General features: G+C 33.4%; 3 protein-coding genes across 5 annotated transcripts; 1 reads left to right on the forward strand and 2 right to left on the reverse strand.

The window, feature by feature from the left end:
* Positions 1 to 416: 416 nt before the first annotated feature.
* On the reverse strand, positions 417 to 8,895 carry LOC108483149 (CLP protease regulatory subunit CLPX2, mitochondrial). 2 transcript variants are annotated; one of them, XM_053028176.1, is made up of 15 exons: positions 8,041 to 8,875; positions 7,303 to 7,364; positions 7,024 to 7,118; positions 6,838 to 6,921; positions 6,040 to 6,086; positions 5,476 to 5,550; positions 5,316 to 5,393; positions 4,444 to 4,506; positions 3,600 to 3,670; positions 3,415 to 3,514; positions 3,160 to 3,264; positions 2,583 to 2,645; positions 2,299 to 2,421; positions 1,838 to 1,998; positions 417 to 839 (listed from the first exon to the last, which is right to left on the reverse strand). In XM_053028176.1, exons 1-14 carry the CDS (start codon positions 8,680 to 8,682, stop codon positions 1,849 to 1,851), a joined length of 1,758 nt encoding a protein of 585 aa, XP_052884136.1. In that variant the 5' UTR covers positions 8,683 to 8,875; the 3' UTR covers positions 417 to 839; positions 1,838 to 1,848. The 2 variants fall into 2 exon arrangements, 1 of the variants encoding a protein (XP_052884136.1); XR_008283081.1 differs by lacking the exon at positions 417 to 839 and having other exon boundaries at positions 1,885 to 1,998; positions 2,299 to 2,429; positions 8,041 to 8,895.
* Positions 8,896 to 8,995: 100 nt separating this feature from the next.
* On the forward strand, positions 8,996 to 10,011 carry LOC108483150 (uncharacterized). The gene has a single exon (XM_017786379.2). It carries the CDS (start codon positions 9,098 to 9,100, stop codon positions 9,623 to 9,625), a length of 528 nt encoding a protein of 175 aa, XP_017641868.1. The 5' UTR covers positions 8,996 to 9,097; the 3' UTR covers positions 9,626 to 10,011.
* A 1,502-nt stretch (positions 10,012 to 11,513) lies between these two features.
* Positions 11,514 to 20,000, reverse strand: LOC108483544 (uncharacterized). 2 transcript variants are annotated; one of them, XM_017787000.2, is made up of 11 exons: positions 19,719 to 20,000; positions 19,434 to 19,464; positions 19,319 to 19,332; positions 19,058 to 19,108; positions 18,695 to 18,764; positions 18,474 to 18,540; positions 18,274 to 18,341; positions 16,770 to 16,893; positions 15,305 to 15,344; positions 12,921 to 12,988; positions 11,514 to 11,900 (listed from the first exon to the last, which is right to left on the reverse strand). In XM_017787000.2, exons 1-11 carry the CDS (start codon positions 19,863 to 19,865, stop codon positions 11,891 to 11,893), a joined length of 690 nt encoding a protein of 229 aa, XP_017642489.1. In that variant the 5' UTR covers positions 19,866 to 20,000; the 3' UTR covers positions 11,514 to 11,890. The 2 variants fall into 2 exon arrangements, with proteins under 2 accessions (XP_017642489.1, XP_052884686.1); XM_053028726.1 differs by having other exon boundaries at positions 19,204 to 19,332; positions 19,719 to 19,821.
* Between the last annotated feature and the right edge of the window lie 733 nt (positions 20,001 to 20,733).

Consider the following 20,733-nt stretch of genomic DNA (forward strand, 5'->3'; position numbering starts at 1 on the left):
ATAGTTTAACACCACCTTGAGAGTAGAAAGGTTTGGCGCATAAGTTTTTCATCATGCAAATAGAGATGTTTATCTTTCTTAGGTTATGATCTTGTGCAAGAATTTTCTTGAAAGAGCTGACAGCTTTTTCCCAACTATATGTTAGCTGGCACTGTTCCCACGGCAACAAGGCGGTACAAGCCTCAGTCGGGTATGGTGAAATTAAATTTTGATGTGGGCGTTGATTGGTTGACCAGGAAAAAGCTGGTTTTGTGGGCAATGGGGGTACTTTTTGGCAGTGCAGACAGCTCACTATTTAACTAGTGATAAGATTATTTCTACTTGATGGCATCATCCACTGATTTGTATAGGATGAGAACAATTTTACTTGGTGACGATCCACCGATTTGTATAGTCATTGGAATTGAAAGGGCAAATTGTTTAATGAATGATCAACAGAATCACTTCTTTTAACAAGGCATTCTTTTTACATAAAATTTTAACTGACTGAAGCGTGACTACAGAGTATGTTCATTTTCTAGATTCCTATTCAGTCAGTAGTGAAAGAATCTGCACACATAAAAAACAAGTACCAATAAATTTTATTGTTATTGGGTACTAAAATAGTTTGAGACCACTAGGTCAAAGACCTAAAATTTCTAACTTGACATTCCAGATTTAGCACTTTGATCTAAGCCTAGGTATATTTACAAATTTTTTTACTACAAAAGTGTTCACAAATTCAGGGCATCACTGTTGTGTTGAATGAACCCCCAACTTTTCCAACAACTTGGAACTCTTCTTCTACATCTCTTTTCTCCCATAACATCACCTACCAACCGACCTCATCTTCAAGCAGTCTGTCACACCATTTCAAAATGTAAAAGCAAACATTAGATGTTTCATATCAAGAAATCTTCCTTGAAAGTAAGCTTTTACTATTATTATTAAATAAAACCACAGCATAGGCACAACTCTATTACTGCTTTAGAGCATACTATGATTTCTATTTCCTCCTCTTCCTTCTGTCTTTTTCAAGCATAACTGTTTCAGTTAATGCAGCTTAAAAACCTTCAACTTAACAAATTGACTTACACAAGACAAACACAATTCTAACAGGCTTCACTGACACGCTGTTAAAGCATGCTAGAGTCCATAACCCATGCATGGTGTGTGTAATTCTTGGATACCCTGGACCTATCCAGTCTCTAAGGCTACTATTTTCAGATTTTTGCTGGAACTTTGAATTTTCACTCAGTTGGAAAGAAACTGAAAAAGGCAAATATGAGTTTCCATTCACAATAACAAAAACCGATCTTTCAAATTGGAAAGAGTACCAGAGAGAAAATGAAAAAGATGAAAGATGTGAGTTCACTTAATGCAAATTTACAAGATATGCCATCCTTCTCTTAATCGCTGTTTCTTTTCACTTACAAAATATATGCCAATAAACTAACGTTAATTTTATTGTTTTCCTCTTTTCAATTGCGAATGTATACTCAAGAAGTTCAAAGTGACCTGGGACCAGAGGTAGTGTCAACACCGGCATACTTTAAGTAGGATGCATGATTCCCACTAGTTTCAATACAAGACTCTCAATGTTCAAGGGACATCATATCATGCCTATACATACCCTGCACTTCTGTTAAATGAGAAATCCTAACAGGTTTTAATTTCTGAAATTTGCCTTTCTATTTCATATGCACTATCTGTTCTTTTCTTGCTTATGGTCTGCTTTTCTAATAGGAATTCTTCCAAATGTTTCAACACCATCATAGATTTTTAAGGACAAGGCAAACAATCATAAAAAGATGTTCTGAGGTTAGAATCAACCAGGAAGAGGTGCACCAGAACTTACCACTAAATCCTTCAATGTTTTTCTTTGGCAAGAAACCGATCCATTTCATCTTCAGCATAAAGAATTTTAGCCCCACATCCTCCTTCATCCACTGACCCAACAGCTTCTTCATCGACCAAAACCGCATTCACCCTGTGAGATTCCATCTTGGTGTTTGGAATCTGTCCAAAATGCAAGAAATATACCGGGGCATAGAATAAATAGCTTTCTTCGAAAATATCACTTCTAGAAAAGAAAAGGTAAATATCAATTATCTGCGACTAAAAACTATGTTTTTATGTGGAATATAATATTAAGCTCACGAGCAGATATCCTTTTTTTCTGATGAAAGAAAAGAGAGCCCATAATACTGTTTACTGGCTTTAGGAAAAAACCAGCATAGGAAAAAGCACCAACCAGAACTAGTTTGCAATCATGTTACAAAGACAAAGAAACTTCAAGAAACCATTTTCTGTATATACCTCAAACATAGCTTCTGTAAGAATGTTTTCCAGTATGGCTCTTAAACCTCGAGCACCAGTATTCTTAGCCATTGCCTTCTTTGAAATCAATCTCAATGCAGTTTCAGTAAAATATAATTTGACCTGAAAAGCTAAACCGAAACAAGTAGTACATGGTACAACAAATGAAATGCTTGAATCATTTCTTGGAAGACCAAAAAAACCAACAGAAAAGAGAGAAAAGGGTGGACAGAAAAGGGTAGAAGAGTTTCTTGACCAACAGTAGAAAAGGATAGAAAGCTTACGCCATTCATGTTAAACATTTTCTTGTACTGCTTACCAAGAGCATTCTTTGGTTTCATGAGGACCTGTTAATGAATTAACAGTTTACATTTTGTCAATTATCATAACAGGTATGACTGAAACTGAGAAATCCATCCATGATTCATACAAAGTTTTCTAGATGAGGGAGCCCAATGGAGGTGTCCATGTGGCACCCACTTTTGGCTCCCTCCTCCTTTACCACTTTTGCCCAAAACCCACCATTTTTTACTTTTACATCTAACAGAAAGGAATGAAAGAAGAAGGATAATAGAGAGGTTGGTGAGAAAAATGATGACAGTAAAACATCAGTTGCTGAGAAAGAATGACATAAAAAACAAGGATCAGGAGTAGGACCCTTTTTCCTTTTGGAAGTGTCTTTATAGAACTCTTCATCAAAACAACGAATATCCATCTAGTTTATTTTGAATTTCTAAACATCACTCAACCATTATATAATCTAACATCTCAGGAAAAGACCCCTTACAGAACAACTTATGTCCAAGGCCCTAGAACAAAATACATGCAGAGCAAAAACAAAAAAAGAAGAAAAGAACGAACCTCAACAAGTTGGTCCTCATCCAAAGCTGACAAGCCAACTAAAATAGGAAAGCGGCCAATAAATTCAGGAATCAATCCATATGCAATAAGATCATCACTTTCAACCTGCAGGTTAAGCATGAGGCTTTCCAATATAGTGGACAGCAATTTTTAAGAGAAATATAGAATGAAACCAGAATTACACTCCAAGCAAATATGAGAAGGCAATCAAAAATATTTAGTTGCCTTCTAGCCATATTGAGTTTTGATTCTCACAGATTCCAACAATGATGATGCAACTGCAGCAGTAATCAAGGGACTGGTCCTCATATTTTCACGGACAGGTGCTCCAAAGCCGATAGAAGAATCTTGCCGCCTGAAAAAAAAAAAAAAAACACAGCTAGAAGAAAAGTTCAACAGACAATGGGCATGAGTATTAAGACAGTAAATGATAGTGTTACCTTTCTGAAATGGTTTTCTCCAAATCATTAAATGCTCCACCACATATGAAAAGTATATCTTTTGTATCTATCTGCAGCGTTGTAAGGTTACCATACCAATAAACTCAAGGTGAACTAAAAGAATGAATAATTCCAGACTCTTATTTATATGTTATTCTCTGTGTTCCTCCTAACAGATAATTACTTTGAAGACGACTCAAGATCATTGCACTATAAATCAAATGATAGGTTATTTAAATAGATGAGATTAGTAGATTGAATGCAGAATACCTTTCTCCCAGAACATTTAGGGTGTGCTTAGGAATTTAAATTTGGATTACAACTTTTTTAAAAAATATTGTGTTTAAAAACTTACTAAACCGTACATCTTCATTTGGCAAAATCCAATACATGAACAGAAGAAGCAATGTTTACCAAACACTTCCGAAAATTAGGATGAATTTTGCAAAATTCAACCTATATGAAGATGTAATTTGAAATCAAAAGTTGAGCCTTTTAAATTCCTAATAGTTTTTACTGATTCAAATTTAACCAGTTAAAACTATTTAACAATATATTGATTTTAAATCCAAAATAAAATTACAACCCAAAGATACAAGTTTCATGATGAACCATTAAAAAATATGTTTTTGCAATTTTGTGCCTTTGTTTACAACAAAAGACAAGTCAGTGGAATTCTATCGATCAATCAATGGATAAAACTTCCTAGCTTCTTGATACCAGTGTTAGGCATTCAACCTAAAATCAATTTGTTGATGTATGATAGCTAGCTGATTAGAGTTTATGGCAGTTATCTTATTTAAGTTCAGAAAATGTTCCAAAATTTTGAGAGAGAGAAGTATACCTGAAAGCTATCACCATGAGGATTCCTTCGAGCTCCTTTATCAGGCATGGGAATGTTCACTATCTGCCAACAAAATATTCACCATCTCAGATGGTCAAAATAGGGGACTCTTTTTCTATATATTGGGGATGGAGGAGCATTGCTTGGGTTCAAACCTAAGCCTAAATGTCTTACACACATTATTGTTGCCACTAGGCCAAGAAGTAGGGGGCAGAAAGATGTAGCAAAATTTCAACACATTATTTTTAACATAGATAGATGTTGCAAAAAGTATTTGGTAGAGGAAATTAGGTGAATTGCGTCTTTTCAAGTGTTTGACTTAGATTGAGATCATACTGAGGTAAGGTGAGAGAGAAGTTTAATGTTGGAAGAAAATTACATAATTGAGAATGAAAGATCGGGGAATTATTATTTAATGCTTTCATTGTTTAAAAAAACTATTGCATATTTGACGTTTGAATATTAGACTTAAGATAACTTATCATAATTATTTTCAATCGACCTAATAATAAAATAAAATTATACAAAGTATCCATGCATCCATTTCCTTTTCTTTTAACCTTAGTAGTTGTATCCCCATGTCTCAAATTTAGAATTGACATATCAAACACTTAGATACATACCAATACCTGATTCTCATACCCAGGTCCAAGCAACATAGCTCATATGTATAATAAATCAAGAATATGTTTTAAGGACCTTATTCTAAATTAGCACCTTGAAACATTAATCAAAAGCACAATGTTCATAGAATCTATGTATAACGCAAATTAGTGACAGTATAATGAGATCTGAAACCGATTTCAATTGAGGTAAGCAATAATAAGCAACATGCTTAAGGACCATATCAATTAGAAAAATGATTCACTCACTGTTCCTTCCAGCATTTTTAGCAATGCTTGTTGAACACCCTCTCCAGACACATCCCTCCCAATATTCGAACTCTCAGCCTGAAGAAAAAACAATCTAAGCTATCAAAATGGCATATTTAGCATCAATATGCTTGGCTCACATATTAACAATTCAAAATACCTTCTTAGTTATCTTATCAACTTCATCAATATATACAATTCCATGTTGAGCTGCTTCAACATCAAACTTTGCTTCCTATACACCAAGGAAAATAACAAAAAAAATGGCACCACTTGATATAAGATGAGACAGGATATGCAAAGAAATAGCAGAAATTCTCAGAAGCTTGAGAACAAAAATACAGTCTCATGCTTCAAGATTACGAAACAGAGGCAATAAAGATAAAGGGCAAGTACATTAATAAGGTAAAATAACTATTGTTCCATCATAAATTCAATTTTTGAGTTGTAACAACAACTGCTTAACAACAGGGGTACGACATTTCTGTAAGTGATTAAAATATGGTTCCATAACACACTTTTGTATTAGTTTGTAGGTCGTGCATTCCAGTTTTGTCTAATCTTTTTTTTTTTTTTTTTGCTGCATGTACATCACCTTCAAATATTTAATATGAAAAATCAGAAATAACAGAAGAAAGCAAAATAGAAAGGAAATGGAAGATAGCAGAGTGCCAAATTTTCTGCGTGAGTATATGAAAACCAGGACATACTACAATAAACATACCACAAGTAGCTTATACAATATTGATTCTACGTCTTCTCCAACATAACCTGCCTGAAGAATAAAAGGCCAAATTGTTAGCATGCTCTAGCTCAGTGGCAGCAAAAACATGTTCCTATCCTTAAAGACATATTACTAAATCAGAAACAAAAACAGCAGAGTTTCATTACACTTCAGAGCAGAGGTATAAGCAGTCCAAAAAGATCTATCATCTACCTTTTATGTCAACTTTTATCTCATTGGTTTCCCTTTAGAGTACAAAAGAACAATAAGATAGGAAAACAGTATATTGCATCCCAGTCCTCATTACAATATAGAGAAGCAAAATATTTTGACCAGTTGTTCGTTTTCAATACCTATATGCACACTTCAATAATGCAAGGCTGTCAATGTTGCCCATGTGACCAAGTTGTCTAAACAGTATTGTCAGTTATTGTCTTTGTTGAAGTTAAGAATGGCCTCCAGGACTAACTATTTTTGGAAAAATTTACCAGGTCATTAACAATATATTTGAAGATGTCCTCTAGGACTATTTCTGGAAAAAGGTACCAGTCATTAACATTTTTCTTTTTGAAACTGCATTAACAAAATATTTGAAACACAGATTGGCTAAATAAGGTATATATCTCTTTCCTAGTTCCTTTATCTAATGCAAACAATATGACCCTGAATATGATTTCTAATGTTATTCTTCGAAACACAAATTTGAAAACTTCACTTTAGATTTCATTTGCTGTATAATTTAGAAAGTGAAATGCATACATCACAATTTGAGCTAGTGCCTTTATTCTGGGGGTCAACTTGCCTGTGTTAAACTTGTTGCATCAGCAATGACAAATGGTACATTCACAATGCGTGCTAGTGTCTTTGCAAGTAATGTTTTTCCTGTCCTCATAATTAAGGTTTTAAAATTTAAACAAAAAAAAAAAAACACAAGAGAATAATCAATAGAAGCAGCAAGAAGTTATTCAGCATATAAGACTGTACCTGAACCAGTGGGACCTATTAACAGTACATTGCTCTTATCCAGCTCAACAAAATCATTGGCAACATGTTCATCATTGTCACCCAATTCAGATGCCCTGGCATTGAGATGCAAGTATTCAGTCTAGGAAGGTAAACCAAATAGACAAGCAATCTGTTATAAAGCATTCATAATTAAGTTAACATAAATCAGACATGAAACTGAAAGAAATTATATAAACCACTAATTGAGGACTCATTGGTTACTGAACTGATTAACCAAGAAGACCAGAAAGCACTAACTCATTTTTCTCGGAGGAATGGTATATCCTTTTATAGTGGTTGTAAACTGCCACAGATAACACCTGTTAAGATAAGTAGACCTTCAATAAAACAATGAAACTGTGAATGAAAACTGCTGTTGAAAATTTTAACAATGCTAGGGCTTTTTTTTCCAAAAATTCTAAAAGTTCTCATAAAAAAGGTTATTGTAATAATTACAGGCCATAAAAGTTTAATAAATGAGTGCAGAAAGGATTTCAACTTGGGAGGAAGATTAGGGGGATGGCAGGAGGGGAAAAGAAAAAGGTGCTATATTTTTCCTTGTTAGTGTAGAAATTAAAAATGTTTGGATGTGCTGCTTCCATCTCCTTGGGAAATCAATCCTTCCAACAATACGAGGAAAGTGGATGCGAATCAAACATTCAACAAAAGAATAGTTATTTTATTTAGGATTTTAAGATTAACTTTTTCTTTCCTTCCATTATCCATATCTTGTACTAAACATGTGTACCTAAAAACAAAAATCCCCATTCTTTCCTTCCCTCCATTGTCCTCCCTTCCATTCTAACAAATACAGAGAAGGAAACCTTGAAAAACCTTTCTAAGACGAAAAGGCTTCCTTACCCGCATTCATTGAGTAATCTCTCTTGCGTTGAAGCAAAGTTAAGATTTATTTGTTCAAAATTCAGAACATACTTAACCAGAAAAGTCAAGGAATTCAATTCAAAACAGGCATCGGAAGTAGAAGGAAGGGTTTACCTTCTTTGCCTTTTGTTGGCCGATGACAAATTCATCCAACCTCCCATAAATTTCCTTCGGGGTCGGTAATTCCCTCTCTAACCTCCCCGAAACGTCATCCTTGTCCCCATCACAGTCATCATTCAGTTTCTGAATTCCCCCCGGGTCTTTCCTCGAGATCCCCTCCGCATCCCCTTTGATCCTCCCCAACTCCACGAAGCTCCCTTGCAAGGGAACCAGCTTAAAGGGCCGGAAATAGAAGGCCGTTTTACAGTTACGGCAGAGATTGAGAGCCTGGAAAAGGCCTGGCTCCCTAGCGGTGATGGATAGTGGGCGGTTAGAGAAAAGGACGGGCATCTGATTAGAGCATCGAGGACAGTTCACTTCAGCCCTAATGTGGTCGTACTCCTCCGTGCCGTTCCATTTCTGACGAAAAATCGACCAGGATGAGGTAATCCCAACAGGGGTTTTACGGGAGCGGAGAGAGGTGAGTCTGAAGAGTGATGAAAGCATGGCGTAGGAGGTAGTTGGCTCCGTGGAGAGGGGAAAATACAAGCAGCCGATTAGGAAAAGTACAGAGATAGAGCGATTTGTGCTGTTGTTTGTAGGAAATTTGTTAGGTTTCGGTTTAGGAAGTAGTCCGGTCCTGTCCTGTGAGAACATGAGGCAGCAGTTTAGAGTGGTTCATTTTCCATCTGCTTAAAACGGCACCGTCCCTTTTGGTTTCCAGTTTAGGATTTTTTCTTTTCTTTTGTTTCTTATCAAATTGAAGGGCATTGATTGTTTCTTTCTTGGCGAGTAGTGATTGCTTGGATTTCATTCATGTCCTGCTAGTATTTTCTTCTTCCTTTTGTCCATTAGTCACGTCATACATGACCTTGTCTTCCATTACCATACAATCATTTTTTTGGCTTTATTTTGAATGGTGAAATGCCGTTGCAGCAACGGTCATAAAATTTGAAACCTAAACGGCATAGCATCTGCTTCTTCTTGACGCGCCTTTTTCTTGTGAGTAAGCATTAAAAAGCAGTGCAATTATTTCAGCACCGGCAGACTCAGTCTAGAATAAACGGTGAAAATGTTTAAAGCTGTGAAGAAGCTCAAATTCTGGTCAAGAAAGAAGAGGAAGAGGAAGAGGAAGTCCCTTGCCCCTCAGCCCTCCCATTGCATTTGCCATTGCTCTCACTCCACCTCCCCCCACTATTATCAATGCAATTACCCATACTCACCACTTCAGCCCTCAGCACCACCGTTACCGCCATGGCTCCAAGCAGAGTTGACCCAAGATGAGTTTCCAACATTAGAGCAGGCTGAGGCTGAGCCATTCCCTGAATTTTCCCATCCAACAGATTTGGTTCAAGATATTGAATCAGCCACCATGATTCCAGCAGCAGCAGGCCCATCCTATCAGCAGTACATGGTATCGAATCCCGTCTATGGGCCGCCTGTAGTGCAACAGACAGGTAGAAGAGAGAGATCAGGTGGGTATTTTGGATGTATTATTGATATTAGCCTCCGTCTAATCCGATGTTTTTGTCCGTGCGTCCATGTCAGAGAAGTTTCACAGAGAATTATGAAAAAGCCCTCAGTTTCCGTATTATCATAATATAGGACATTACAACGAGACCTCCATTTTCCTTTATAGACATATACGTTAGTTTAAAGGGTGTTTCTTCTTCTTCTTGTTATTATATTATTAGTATCAAGTGTTTGTAAGTAGAGATCGATGTTTTCTTCTTCTTTTTGTTTTTCATGAGTCATTTGTGATCCTGTCTATGCGACTTCTTTTCTTTTTTGGATATGCTTTATATTCATCCAAAGAAACAGCAAAGCTGCTGCAACAGTCATTGCTACTCATTTAAGTCCGGTGGCAGTTGCTGTGGCCACTACTAATGTGCAAAGATATGGTCTACAGGTAACTCATTTCATTGTATCAGTACTAGTGACAGAGTGGGGAAAAAAAATTAAAAAAAAATTTACATCGGAATTAAATTGTATATTTTTAGGATAGTAAAAATATAATTTTATTATTTTAATAGTTATTGATTTATCATTTTGAGGTTAATTAGTGATTTTATTATTACTAATTTAAAATTTTATAAATTATAAAAATTTAAAATTAAAAGGATGCCATTTTTTTCCATTTTATTAGTACTAAACTCTGCCACTTATTAGTACGAATTTAGTTTGCAGTTAGTATACAGACTGCCTAGACCCTATTGAAAACTGCAAATGCTTCCTAAATTTGTATTATGCACAAAGCAAAATTAATAGTTTGACGTATTACAAAGAGGAAAAGGAAAAATCAAAAAGAAAGAATCAGTGCTATTATGGTGCCCGATCGATCACCATGGCAGTTTGGATAAAAGACTCTGCATGGAAATCTCCAATTCTTTGTTGCAGAACAAGATATAGGATGAGCATTTGTCGTGATTAGTCAAGATAAGTTAGATTTGAATGATTTATGCAAGACTACATGTCTTAAAATTGAAGAAAACATAATTTTGCTGTAAATAAACAAATTATACTGCCATAATCTTTTATAATATATAAAAAATTTCAAACATTTTATAACATACATTTATAAATTCAATACCAATAAGTGATGGATGTAGTGGTAAAATATATTTTATATAAAATCTATAAAAAAAACCTAAAATAATGTGACACAATTCATATGATGTCCTCAAAATTCGAAAAAATTCATAAAACCTCAAAACCTAAAAATAATTGAGAACCTAAAAACTTGAGAAATTCAAAACCTGAGAAACCCAATAATCTAGGTTTACGTTTTTTACATTTCAAGGTTATGTTTTATGGTTTTGAAATTTTTAGATTTTTTTAGGGTTTTTTTGTGGTTTTTGTTTTAGAATTTTGACTTTATGATTAATATTTAGGGCTAATGTTTTAGTGTTTCAACTTTCAAGGTTTAGTGTTCATGTTCCAAGATTTTCTTTTAGGGTTTACGGTCTTGGTACCCAATGCTTTTATTTCACCTTTTATGATTTTTAGGGTTTAAAAGGTAAGGCTAGGGCTTATGAATTTTGTTTTATGGTTTAGGATTTAGGATTTTAAGGTTTATAATTTTATTGTTTATATTTGTGTTTTAAGGTTTTATCTTTTTCATTTAGGGTTAATGTTTTAGTGTTTTAATTTTCAAGGTTTAGTGTTCACATTTTAAGATTTTCTTTTGGGGTTTACAATCTTGGTACCCAATGCTTTTATTTTGCAGTTTTATGATTTTTAGGGTTTAAGAGGTAAGATTAGTGCTTATGAAATTTGTTTTATGGTTTAAGATTTACAGTTTATAATTTTATTGTTTATATTTGGGTTTTAAGGTTTTATTTTTTCTTTTAGGGTTTCAAGGCTAGAGTTGAGGGTCTTAGGTGCTGATTCAAGGTTTTCTTTCAGGGTTTTCGATTTTCCCTGTCTACTAGGATTTGTGGTCTTTATTGGTTGCATACACTATGAAATCAAAACCCACAAAACCTCAATTTGATGGTCTAAACCGAAACTTTATTAGTTTCTTCAGTAATATTTTTATAACATAGCTTTTACATAATTTCTTTTTCACGAGTTTGCTATAAAAATAATCCTACAAAGAAAAATATTCTTCACAAATATTTCGATTCACCACCCAAAAAGCCCCCAAGCAACTCGAGTTTATTGAACTCTCATAAGTGATACAATTCTTCCAAGATAAAGCGTTTTGCACTCGCTACAACTTTATAGAGGCCAACCAACATATTTTTGAATCAAAATTAAAAAATTGGAACAAATATGGTTGATAGACTATAACACACCACTAATTTCAAAATCTTCCCTCTTTTTTTTCCTCTAGATTATTTAACTCCTGTTAAATGTATTACTATTAGTTTGCCCTGAAAAAAGAAACCAAAAACAAAAGAACTGTTAAAAACAGGAAGCAAGCAGATGACTATAATAATATCATCATCCAAATTTAACAAATATTGCAAGAATAAACAGTACCTGGATATCGGTTCTTAAGAAATATCTACTATTCGATAGTTATCAATAATAAGCTTTTTCTTAATATTCACAATAGAAAACAAAAGAATATAGAGAAATGGAAAACAAGTGAGGTGGAAAAAAAGGAGAGACCACAAGAATGCTATTTTTCTTTCATTGTGCTTTTGGCATGGAGGATTAAATCCATGAAAGGAGGCCCAAGTAAAAATTGTTAATTTAAGTTGGAAGAGTGTCTTTTTTATTTTGGAAAATCATAGAGGGGAAAGCCAAGGAGCAAATTCACCTATTTTCCTTCCCTCCTACCAAATGGAAGAAAGAATGAAAATGATGTAATTCTTCCATTCCTCTTTCCCCACCGCCGACAAGTGTATGTGTGGAGGCAAGAATATAACTGAACATGGCTGATACTAGTTCAAATTGGTTCAAAGAGTATCAACCATACTGAGTTAAAGCACAAATCATTGCTTCCAATGCAGATTTTCCTACCAGTAACATCTTACATATTTTTTTTGTTTACTCGGTTGAGAATACTTTGCCCTCTGGCTCTCAATTATTCCTTCTCTTAAAGGCAAATCAAGCACAAAGGAAAAGAGAAAGAGAGATGCACATAGAAAAACGGTATGTCGTATTCATTTCATCAAGCAAACTAAACTCTTGCATACCCCATTCTTTCAGCTTAAAAGCATTTTAAATCTTTAAAGGAAAAAGCAAGCATGGCGCTCAAATGATAAAGAGCAAAACTTTATACCATTCCTGATGCATAAAAACTTAACCATGTGTCACCCTTTCAATAAAAATAGCAAAATATTCTCCGAAAGCAACCAAATGTCCACACAAGAGTCTAAATATGAGATGCCAAAGAAATTACGTAATGTAATTTATTGCAAGACAAATAGAATAGTGAAATTCACCTGCCAAGGTATGAATCATCTTCAGTACTGATAATTATTTCTTCTCCTGTATCAAGATAGGGCGGTACCTGAGGAAGTTGAAATTAAGTCGCAACATTCACATTAACTAAAAATATCGAAGGATATCAGAGCACCATAGAATCCATAAGCACGAGCATGAAGAAAGTTTCTAACTACATGCCCTACAACAATTATAATGAACAAATTCAACAAATAAGCAATAATATAGTCCATGGATGAAAGATGGAAATAAGTTCGTTGAGAGATTAAGATATCTAAGGCCTTTTTTAGGTGGGATTTTAATCTTTGCATGTATCTTGGCTTTTTTAGATTGTTAGTGTTATTTTGTAGGATCTTAGGATCTTCTCTTTGAAGCCTTGAGAGTTTTAGGGTTATATTTGGTATTTTAAATTTTATTAAGGTTTGAGTTCTGTTATTGTTAGTCTTGTACTAACTGCTATTCTTATATGACAAAAACTTCAAAGCTATGTTGGAAACTTAAATTTCAAAATTTTGATTTAGAGTTTGTCATATAAATTGTGAGAAAGAAATCCATGCATCATGTATAAATTAGTTAAAGATTCAATATGATTATATATTTGAAAGACAAAAAACATGAACTTCAAATTCAAAAATATATCCACCAATTTCAAAGTCACCAGAAAATAACTGTCCAAGAAACCAATGAATTTTAAAATAATCATTAATACTACATAGCATATGTTTTCTTATACAATTTATACTATTTCACAAATCTAAATCCATATTTAAAATTTAGTGCCCAAAAGCAACTTAAATGTGTTTTTCAAATAAAATTAATTAATATTTTTGTATATTTCTCAAACCAAAATGTCATAAATAGTATTTGTTTGAACTTAAATTTAAATGCCACTCCAACTGATAGTCAAAGAATATTTAATTTTCTTGGACTTTATATCAGTGTTTTTTCCTTTTTAATATCTGTTATTAACAATTTTAACTATCAAAACCAATATTTCATGTGCATATGCTTTAAGAATAGAATGATAATCATACAACAATAGAAAATTAAGAATAGCATGATAAAGAACATTTCATTTAGATATATAAGAATATATGCTGAAGTATCAGCAATAGCAAATTTGAAATGGATGACTAAATTTATGAATTAATGAAATTATTGCCTTGTCTATAATGATTAATCCATCCATCATAGGAGGGTTCAACTTAAAATAATATTATTTATTCAGGCATCTCAGAGCTAATATTGAAGAGTGTGTTGTCAAGGAATGCCAGATAACAAAAGTGCCTCAAACCTTTTCGGATGAGCCGCATTAAATCAGGTGCACACCTGAAGCACCTAGGCATGATAAAATATTCCTTTAAAAGACACCCCGATTGAATTCTCTTTAATTTCTTTAAATTGTTATTTATTTTTTCATTAGTTGTACCTCACCGGTAAGAAAGGAGATAATACCAAACTCCACCCTCCAATATTTGAGCATTTAACAACTAACATGAAACCATAAGGAAAACATGCATATTGGCCTTAAAAAAAAGGAGAAATTTTTTAATATCTTGTAAGATAAATCGGATTACATTTTAGAGTTTATTATAATTATATAACTTAAGCTTATTTTATTTTTATATATAGGCACATTCAAAACACGCATATATACATAATATGCCTCATTTTACTCAGGTAAGCAAATTTTTAGTTGCTAGCACCTCGGGTTCAGTGCCTAATGTCACCCTATGCCCTTGACAACACTAAGGAAGACAATGATATATTTTGGGTGTATGGTGTTGCAAGGATTTGAGCCCAAGCTCTCATGCATCACAAGCATCTTGCCACTAGGCCAAGAGATTGTTGGCAAAAGACTGAAATGTTAGTTAGGAAACTAACGTTCAAGTTCAATTTAACCAAGTCTGTTTGCGCTATATTGGTGTACAGGGGTCAGTTATACATTGTTTAAACTGTAGGTTTGTAAGGTTCAAGTTAGGAACACTCCTTGAGTCTCTATTTTGTGTTTTAGAATTAGGAATAGCTTACCTTGGAAATTGCTTGATGAAGGTTGTTAACTTTATTAGTTTAGTGAAATTAGGATTAGAAATCTTTGACAAGGATTGTCAAGGTAAAGGATGTAGGTTTAGGAGGGCCGAACCACTATAAATAGCTAGTGATGTCCACTTCTCAACCATTTCTTATTTGGTGAACTCTTTCCTTTTTCTTTTTAATTCTTCACAGTTTCATTTTGTTTAAGGTTCAAAGGTTAATGTTTTCTAACTGCCGTTCATCCTCCTCAAGCAATTTTACTATACAGCAGAATGAAGTGAAATGCCTATGGGTATAATCCTTTAAAAGATTCAAATACACAAAGAAAACAACTCCATGTTTGACTTACTTGAACAGTAACACCATTGTCCAGCAAAGCTTTTTTATACCTGCACCAACGAGAAGGATAAAGACAAAATCTTGAAGTCCAAAAATCTACAATAGATCTAGCAAGCGGAATTCTTTGACTGAGATTGTTGCCATCTTAACAAAAATTAATATGATGTCAAAATGCAGGGGATTTTCAATTATCACAAACAATCATTTACTAATTTCTTAATGAAGTAAAATGAGGGGAAATACAAATTGAAAAAGAAAAAGATAATTAACAATATTATCATACTCGACCATGAACGAGTCTATGGTTGCAATTTTCAAATGCAAATGCTGTTTGGGTTGAGGAAAAAAATCTTATCTAAATGCCTTTAAGAAAGAGAGAAAAAGACTGTTAGTGCTGTTGTTGAAAAGAAATTGCATAAATTTACAGTGACAACTGCCAATTTAAAGAAAGAATTCACATCAACAGGAAGAAAGTGGAAGTGTTTCAATAAGGAAAACTTCGTTGGATACTAAAATCTTTTAAGTGCAAATGAATTTGAAGCTTCGAAGTCCCAAAAGAATTTTGCTCAAAATCAAATTGATTTAAAATAATTCCTAAACTATGAATTCAGTTTTGTCTTAATTCAACTAAACATATATGGTTATCCTAAAAGCAATGCTGCCTAATGGCTAAAATAGTTTTCTTCAGTGAGTCCTGAAACAATGAACAGGCAGATAGAGGACATCACACCTAGAAAGGAATATAAAGAAAAGTAAACATTTTACTCAAAATTTAACCCAACACATATCAATATCCCCAAGCCCAAACCAACAGTTCGGCAATCTCTATCCATTACCAACTTCTTTAGTTCCATTGTGGCAACTAGTTGTGTAAAACTTGCCCATCATAAGCAACCACATCCATCACACACATTTACATTTTTATATATATGGATATCCAGTATCCACAGGAATCTAGGCCTACACAAAGATAGGCAATTACATGGAGTCTGAGGTTCTAAACACTGGGGTGTCCTGAAGGGGATACATCCTTTAAAATGTACTCCATTTTTCACCATATAAAAAACAGAACTTATTTGTCCAAAGTTCAAAACTAAAATTGACTTCCCAAGTAATAGAAGAGTAATACGGACCAACAAACAACTTAAGCCAAATTAATTTAAGTTGAAGGAAAAATAAGGCTCGTTTAAATGTATTTTCACATAAGATGTAAGTAAAATATACTTCCACTGGTCCTTTATAATACATGCAGACAAGATAATTAATGTAAATATAGCTAGCACTATTGATAGGATATTTAGTGTAACATTTTCAGCAACATGCCAAGTAGATATCTATAATAACTGAAACAAGTTGACACAATAATAACAAAGCATTGCTTGTCAGAGGATGTAGGAATAAGCAGGTTAACAAAATGACAGATATTATTGTATTAATATTGCTAAAAACAAATGAGAATTAATTGGAAAACATACCTAGGGGTGGCTGAAACCCCTTTCATTGGGGTTTGTGTTTCCTTAATAGTACATGTCACACGCTTTGGAACTGATGCAGTCAAAGGCCTTCCATCATATAACTGTAGTGTAACTTTCATTTCCTCTGTCATGAATGAAACAACATTCAGTGAGGCAAATACGAGTTCAATCCTGAAATCCACAACCATGCTTAAAGGAAAGAAGCAAAGGAAAATAATATGGCACTAGCACTTAATGCTTTAAAAAACTGGAGTACACTGGCAACAGCCTCAAAAGGTGTTTAGGATGCATACTAAAACTGGCCCTATTGCCAAAGCGATAATTTGCCCATAGGACCAATACCTGTTGGCGAGAAGCTAAGCTGTGGGAGTTTGTGTAACCTTTTGGTTTCTTATCCTTTTTCATTTTTTCTTTTTACTTGTTTTTTTTTCAGTACATAGACTTATTGTTTCTTTAATTCGTCATTTTTTTTCTTTCATTTTCTTGTCAATCATACTTTTATAATTTTTTGGTTTGATGGAAACTTCACTTTTTTACTATGCTCTTGGTTTGTGATTCCCTTATCTTGTTGCATTTGGTTGTTTTTTTATTTTTTTTTCAATATCAATTTGCCAATAGAGTATTTGTTAAATTCCTAAGAGACCAAGAATTTTTTTTTCTTTTAGCACTTGCACTAGGAATCATTATAAATCAGTTATCTCTGTGCTCTTCCAATCAAGATGTAGCTTAATATCAGAAATTTTCAAGTACTATCTCTCTGTGATTGTGTGATGTAATAAATCTCAGCCATGACTCCATAAGGAATTCTTTTTTTGTTCTTTTTAATATGGACTCTATAAGGATATCTATGTCTGAAACTTAAGGATCCTTTTTTTTTTTTACCCTTTCTCTTATTTAATTTTTCCTGTCTTCCTTGAGTATTCATATCTGAAAGCAGCCATGAACTTAACCTTCTAGTCCTAGATGTCCTACATTCGAAACATGGTAAAAAACATATATGATGTGCATAGAGGTAAGAAGGAAGGCAAAGATAGTGATACATCAACAATAAAGATATGATGAAACTAATAGATTAATAGTTCATTACTATTTTTTAATAAAACCATATAAATACATACAAGCACAATAAGACTACTGCAATATCCATCTATTACAACTAATTGCAGGATCATTCCCTCCAAATGATTGCCTTTCCTAAGAAGAGAAGACAGGCTTTTGTCTGGGGATGTAATTTGATAAAAGCCACTTGCAATAAAAATAACTGCTAAATGGCTCTGAACTAGAAGTGACATTCACTAGTAGATTACAATTGGGAAAAGAAGTTAAAATGGTGGTAGATCACATTCTAGTTTTAATGGCATAGCAAGATCTTAATGATGATGAAGATGAGTGCAAGGATAATTAGTGACTGTAGTAATGGAAGTGTCAACTTCATAACAGAAAACAGAGGTATTAGTTACCAGCAGACCAAGTACACAACAAGTCCAGTCTTAATTTTATCAACCTTTTAGGTAAGCAGCAGACTTGCCGAATAAGTCCAATGGTACTTGCAGTTGGTCAAATGTCTCAGGCCTGCAAAACAATATAAAAGGAATATAACTCATTGATCCCGTAGTAGAATCTTTCCATCACTTTCAATTCTTTAAATGCAAAATATTTTATGCAAGTCTTAAGAAGATGACGGTGAAAACAAATCAAACTCACTCAATCAGAAATGCAGTGTTTTTCTCTGTATACAAACACGTGAAAGACTTCTCCTCAACAAATACTCCTGCAAAAAATAATGAGACATTAATCTAATACCGACAAATAATGACCTTAAGTCATATCTGATGTTCAAGCTCAATGCAATAACATAACCATAGCCCACAAATACTTAAACTTAAGCAAACTGGGTAAAGAATTCAACAAGTTAAGATGCATACTTTCAACAGGCTCCTCAGGGCCGAAGCGTAAACTTACTTTGTTTCCATTGTCAACATCACGAAGCTCTACCTGTAGTTTTGGGGGGGGGGGAACAAAAACAAAACAAAACAAAAAGGAGAAATTAACAGTATGAATCTATAGAAAATAATCAAACAAAATTTTTATATATGTTTTGTCAATTTCTTCCACTTTCTCCCTTCATTATATATGTTTTGTCACTATTACAGGGTAACTGCGATTTCTGAAGATAGTTGGAAAAAACCTAATATTCTGATAAGTACCCAAAGACTGAAAAAATCATATGACTAAACAAACTAACCTGCACTTTTAGCATTGAAAAAAAATAAAAATCTCAAGCTAACCTGCATCAATGCACCTCCTCTACCTCGCTGCTTATGCTCTGATTCTACTATCTACAAACAAGTTATGTAAGAAATGTTAAACTACAGCACTATGAGTAACCTAAAAGCGAATATTTAAGCAACAACCAAGAAATAGCCATTATTACGCCTCTAGACAAGAGAGTAGCTCCGAGTTTCGAATCCCCTTTCCCCCTTGGACTTCCTCTAATGGAATAAAACATAGAAAACCTATCTTTAAGGGCACAGAATGCAAACAAGTACCTGGTAGACTCGTCCTGAGGAATTTGTAGAATGAAAACAGCATCAGTTAGTATATTAATTCAAGGGGAAAAATAAGATAATAACTAAATTTTGGTCTATGATGTTAAAAGCTAACCTGATTTTTCAATTACATTCCCAGGCCTTAGCTGCAGTACAATTAGGAGTGATCACCATCCACAAAGGAAAAGCTTTTTAATTAACAAAATCAATAGACAAAATTGAAAAAAAATAATAAAAGCAACAAATTCCACTTTTTCCAAATAAAAGAATCGTGAAGCGAAAGTGAATAGAACATGTTAAGCAGCAGTGGAGAAAGCGAAAAAGAGTAGTTTGAAGAGTGGAGCGTAAAGATGAAAATGGAGATCTAATTGAAGTTCACGAAAAGGTAAAAGTAGTTTACATGAATGGCATTGACTTTGACGCCGCGATGTTGAGAGGCGGACCACCATGGAGAGCTGCTAAGCAGAGAATGAGTAGAAGCATTCAAATTTAAGATGGTGGATAGAGATGGAGAAAGTCGCTTCGCAAGTTGAGCTCCCTTCTTCATCGTAACCGCCTGTTCCAGCTGCTTGGCCTTCTATGATTTTGCATAGCAACAGGTTGCTTTTGCTTATACTTTTATTTATTCAGGGTTTCGCAGTTTCACTTGCTGTCCAACTAGTGACTGCAGTACTATGCATGCAGGGGCATTTAGTCGGGTTAAATTAGAGTGGGCTTATGTATGACATTAACCCAATCCATGTTTTGGGCTTAAAATTTTGACTAAGGCCAATCAAATAGTCAATTTAAGTTTATTTCAAATTTGTTCGTGTTATTTTTTAGATTTTACAATATTTATATATTTTATTTAATATTTAATAACTTTACATAGTTTTTAATTTATTAAGATTTTATGTATAAGTATCTTGATCTTTTTTGGTAGTTATTATATAATATAAAAGGAAATTAATTTTAACATAAAATAAATATTTAAAAATATATCATATTATAGATTTTTATACATAATGTGGTCATAAATATTTTCATCTTTGAAACAAATTTGTTTATATCAATATCAATAACAATATTAACAAAAATATATAGTGTAATATACAATTATTAATTTAGAAACATTTAAATTGAATTAATGAAAAATTAATCGTTATGTGTAAAAAAAAAAAAACAGAAAGCAACTATTAACATTCACGTTATAATTAGTTTGTAATGTATGTGGTGAAAAACATATATAAGTAAGTTGGTTCGAAGTATTAAAATGAAATCATTTGTAGGTAAAAAAGTTTTGATTTGTATTTTATCTTAAGCGATGAAAATGGAGTAGTTCATAATTAAATAAAACGTTTTGGGTAAAAATGCAAAAGTTTTTTTATTATTAAAATGAAGTCGTAGCTGCTTTTATATATTTAATAAAATTTTGA

Source organism: Gossypium arboreum, chromosome 5, assembly GCF_025698485.1.
Source record: "Gossypium arboreum isolate Shixiya-1 chromosome 5, ASM2569848v2, whole genome shotgun sequence".
NCBI classification, from domain to species: Eukaryota; Viridiplantae; Streptophyta; class Magnoliopsida; order Malvales; family Malvaceae; genus Gossypium; species Gossypium arboreum.

Coding starts and splice junctions, on each gene's coding strand:
- LOC108483149 (XM_053028176.1), bottom strand. CDS start 8,682: ATGTTCTCACAGGACAGGACCGGACTACTTCCTAAACCGAAACCTAAC. Junction 6,087..6,837: donor AACAAGTTTAACACAGGCAA/GTTGACCCCCAG, acceptor TTCTTCAGGCAG/GTTATGTTGGAGAAGACGTA. Junction 5,551..6,039: donor TATTGTATAAGCTACTTGTG/GTATGTTTATTG, acceptor CTTGGTGTATAG/GAAGCAAAGTTTGATGTTGA.
- LOC108483544 (XM_017787000.2), bottom strand. CDS start 19,865: ATGAAGAAGGGAGCTCAACTTGCGAAGCGACTTTCTCCATCTCTATCC. Junction 18,541..18,694: donor CCCTGAGGAGCCTGTTGAAA/GTATGCATCTTA, acceptor TATTTTTTGCAG/GAGTATTTGTTGAGGAGAAG. Junction 12,989..15,304: donor ACAATGGTGTTACTGTTCAA/GTAAGTCAAACA, acceptor CAACTTCCTCAG/GTACCGCCCTATCTTGATAC.
- LOC108483150 (XM_017786379.2), top strand. CDS start 9,098: ATGTTTAAAGCTGTGAAGAAGCTCAAATTCTGGTCAAGAAAGAAGAGG.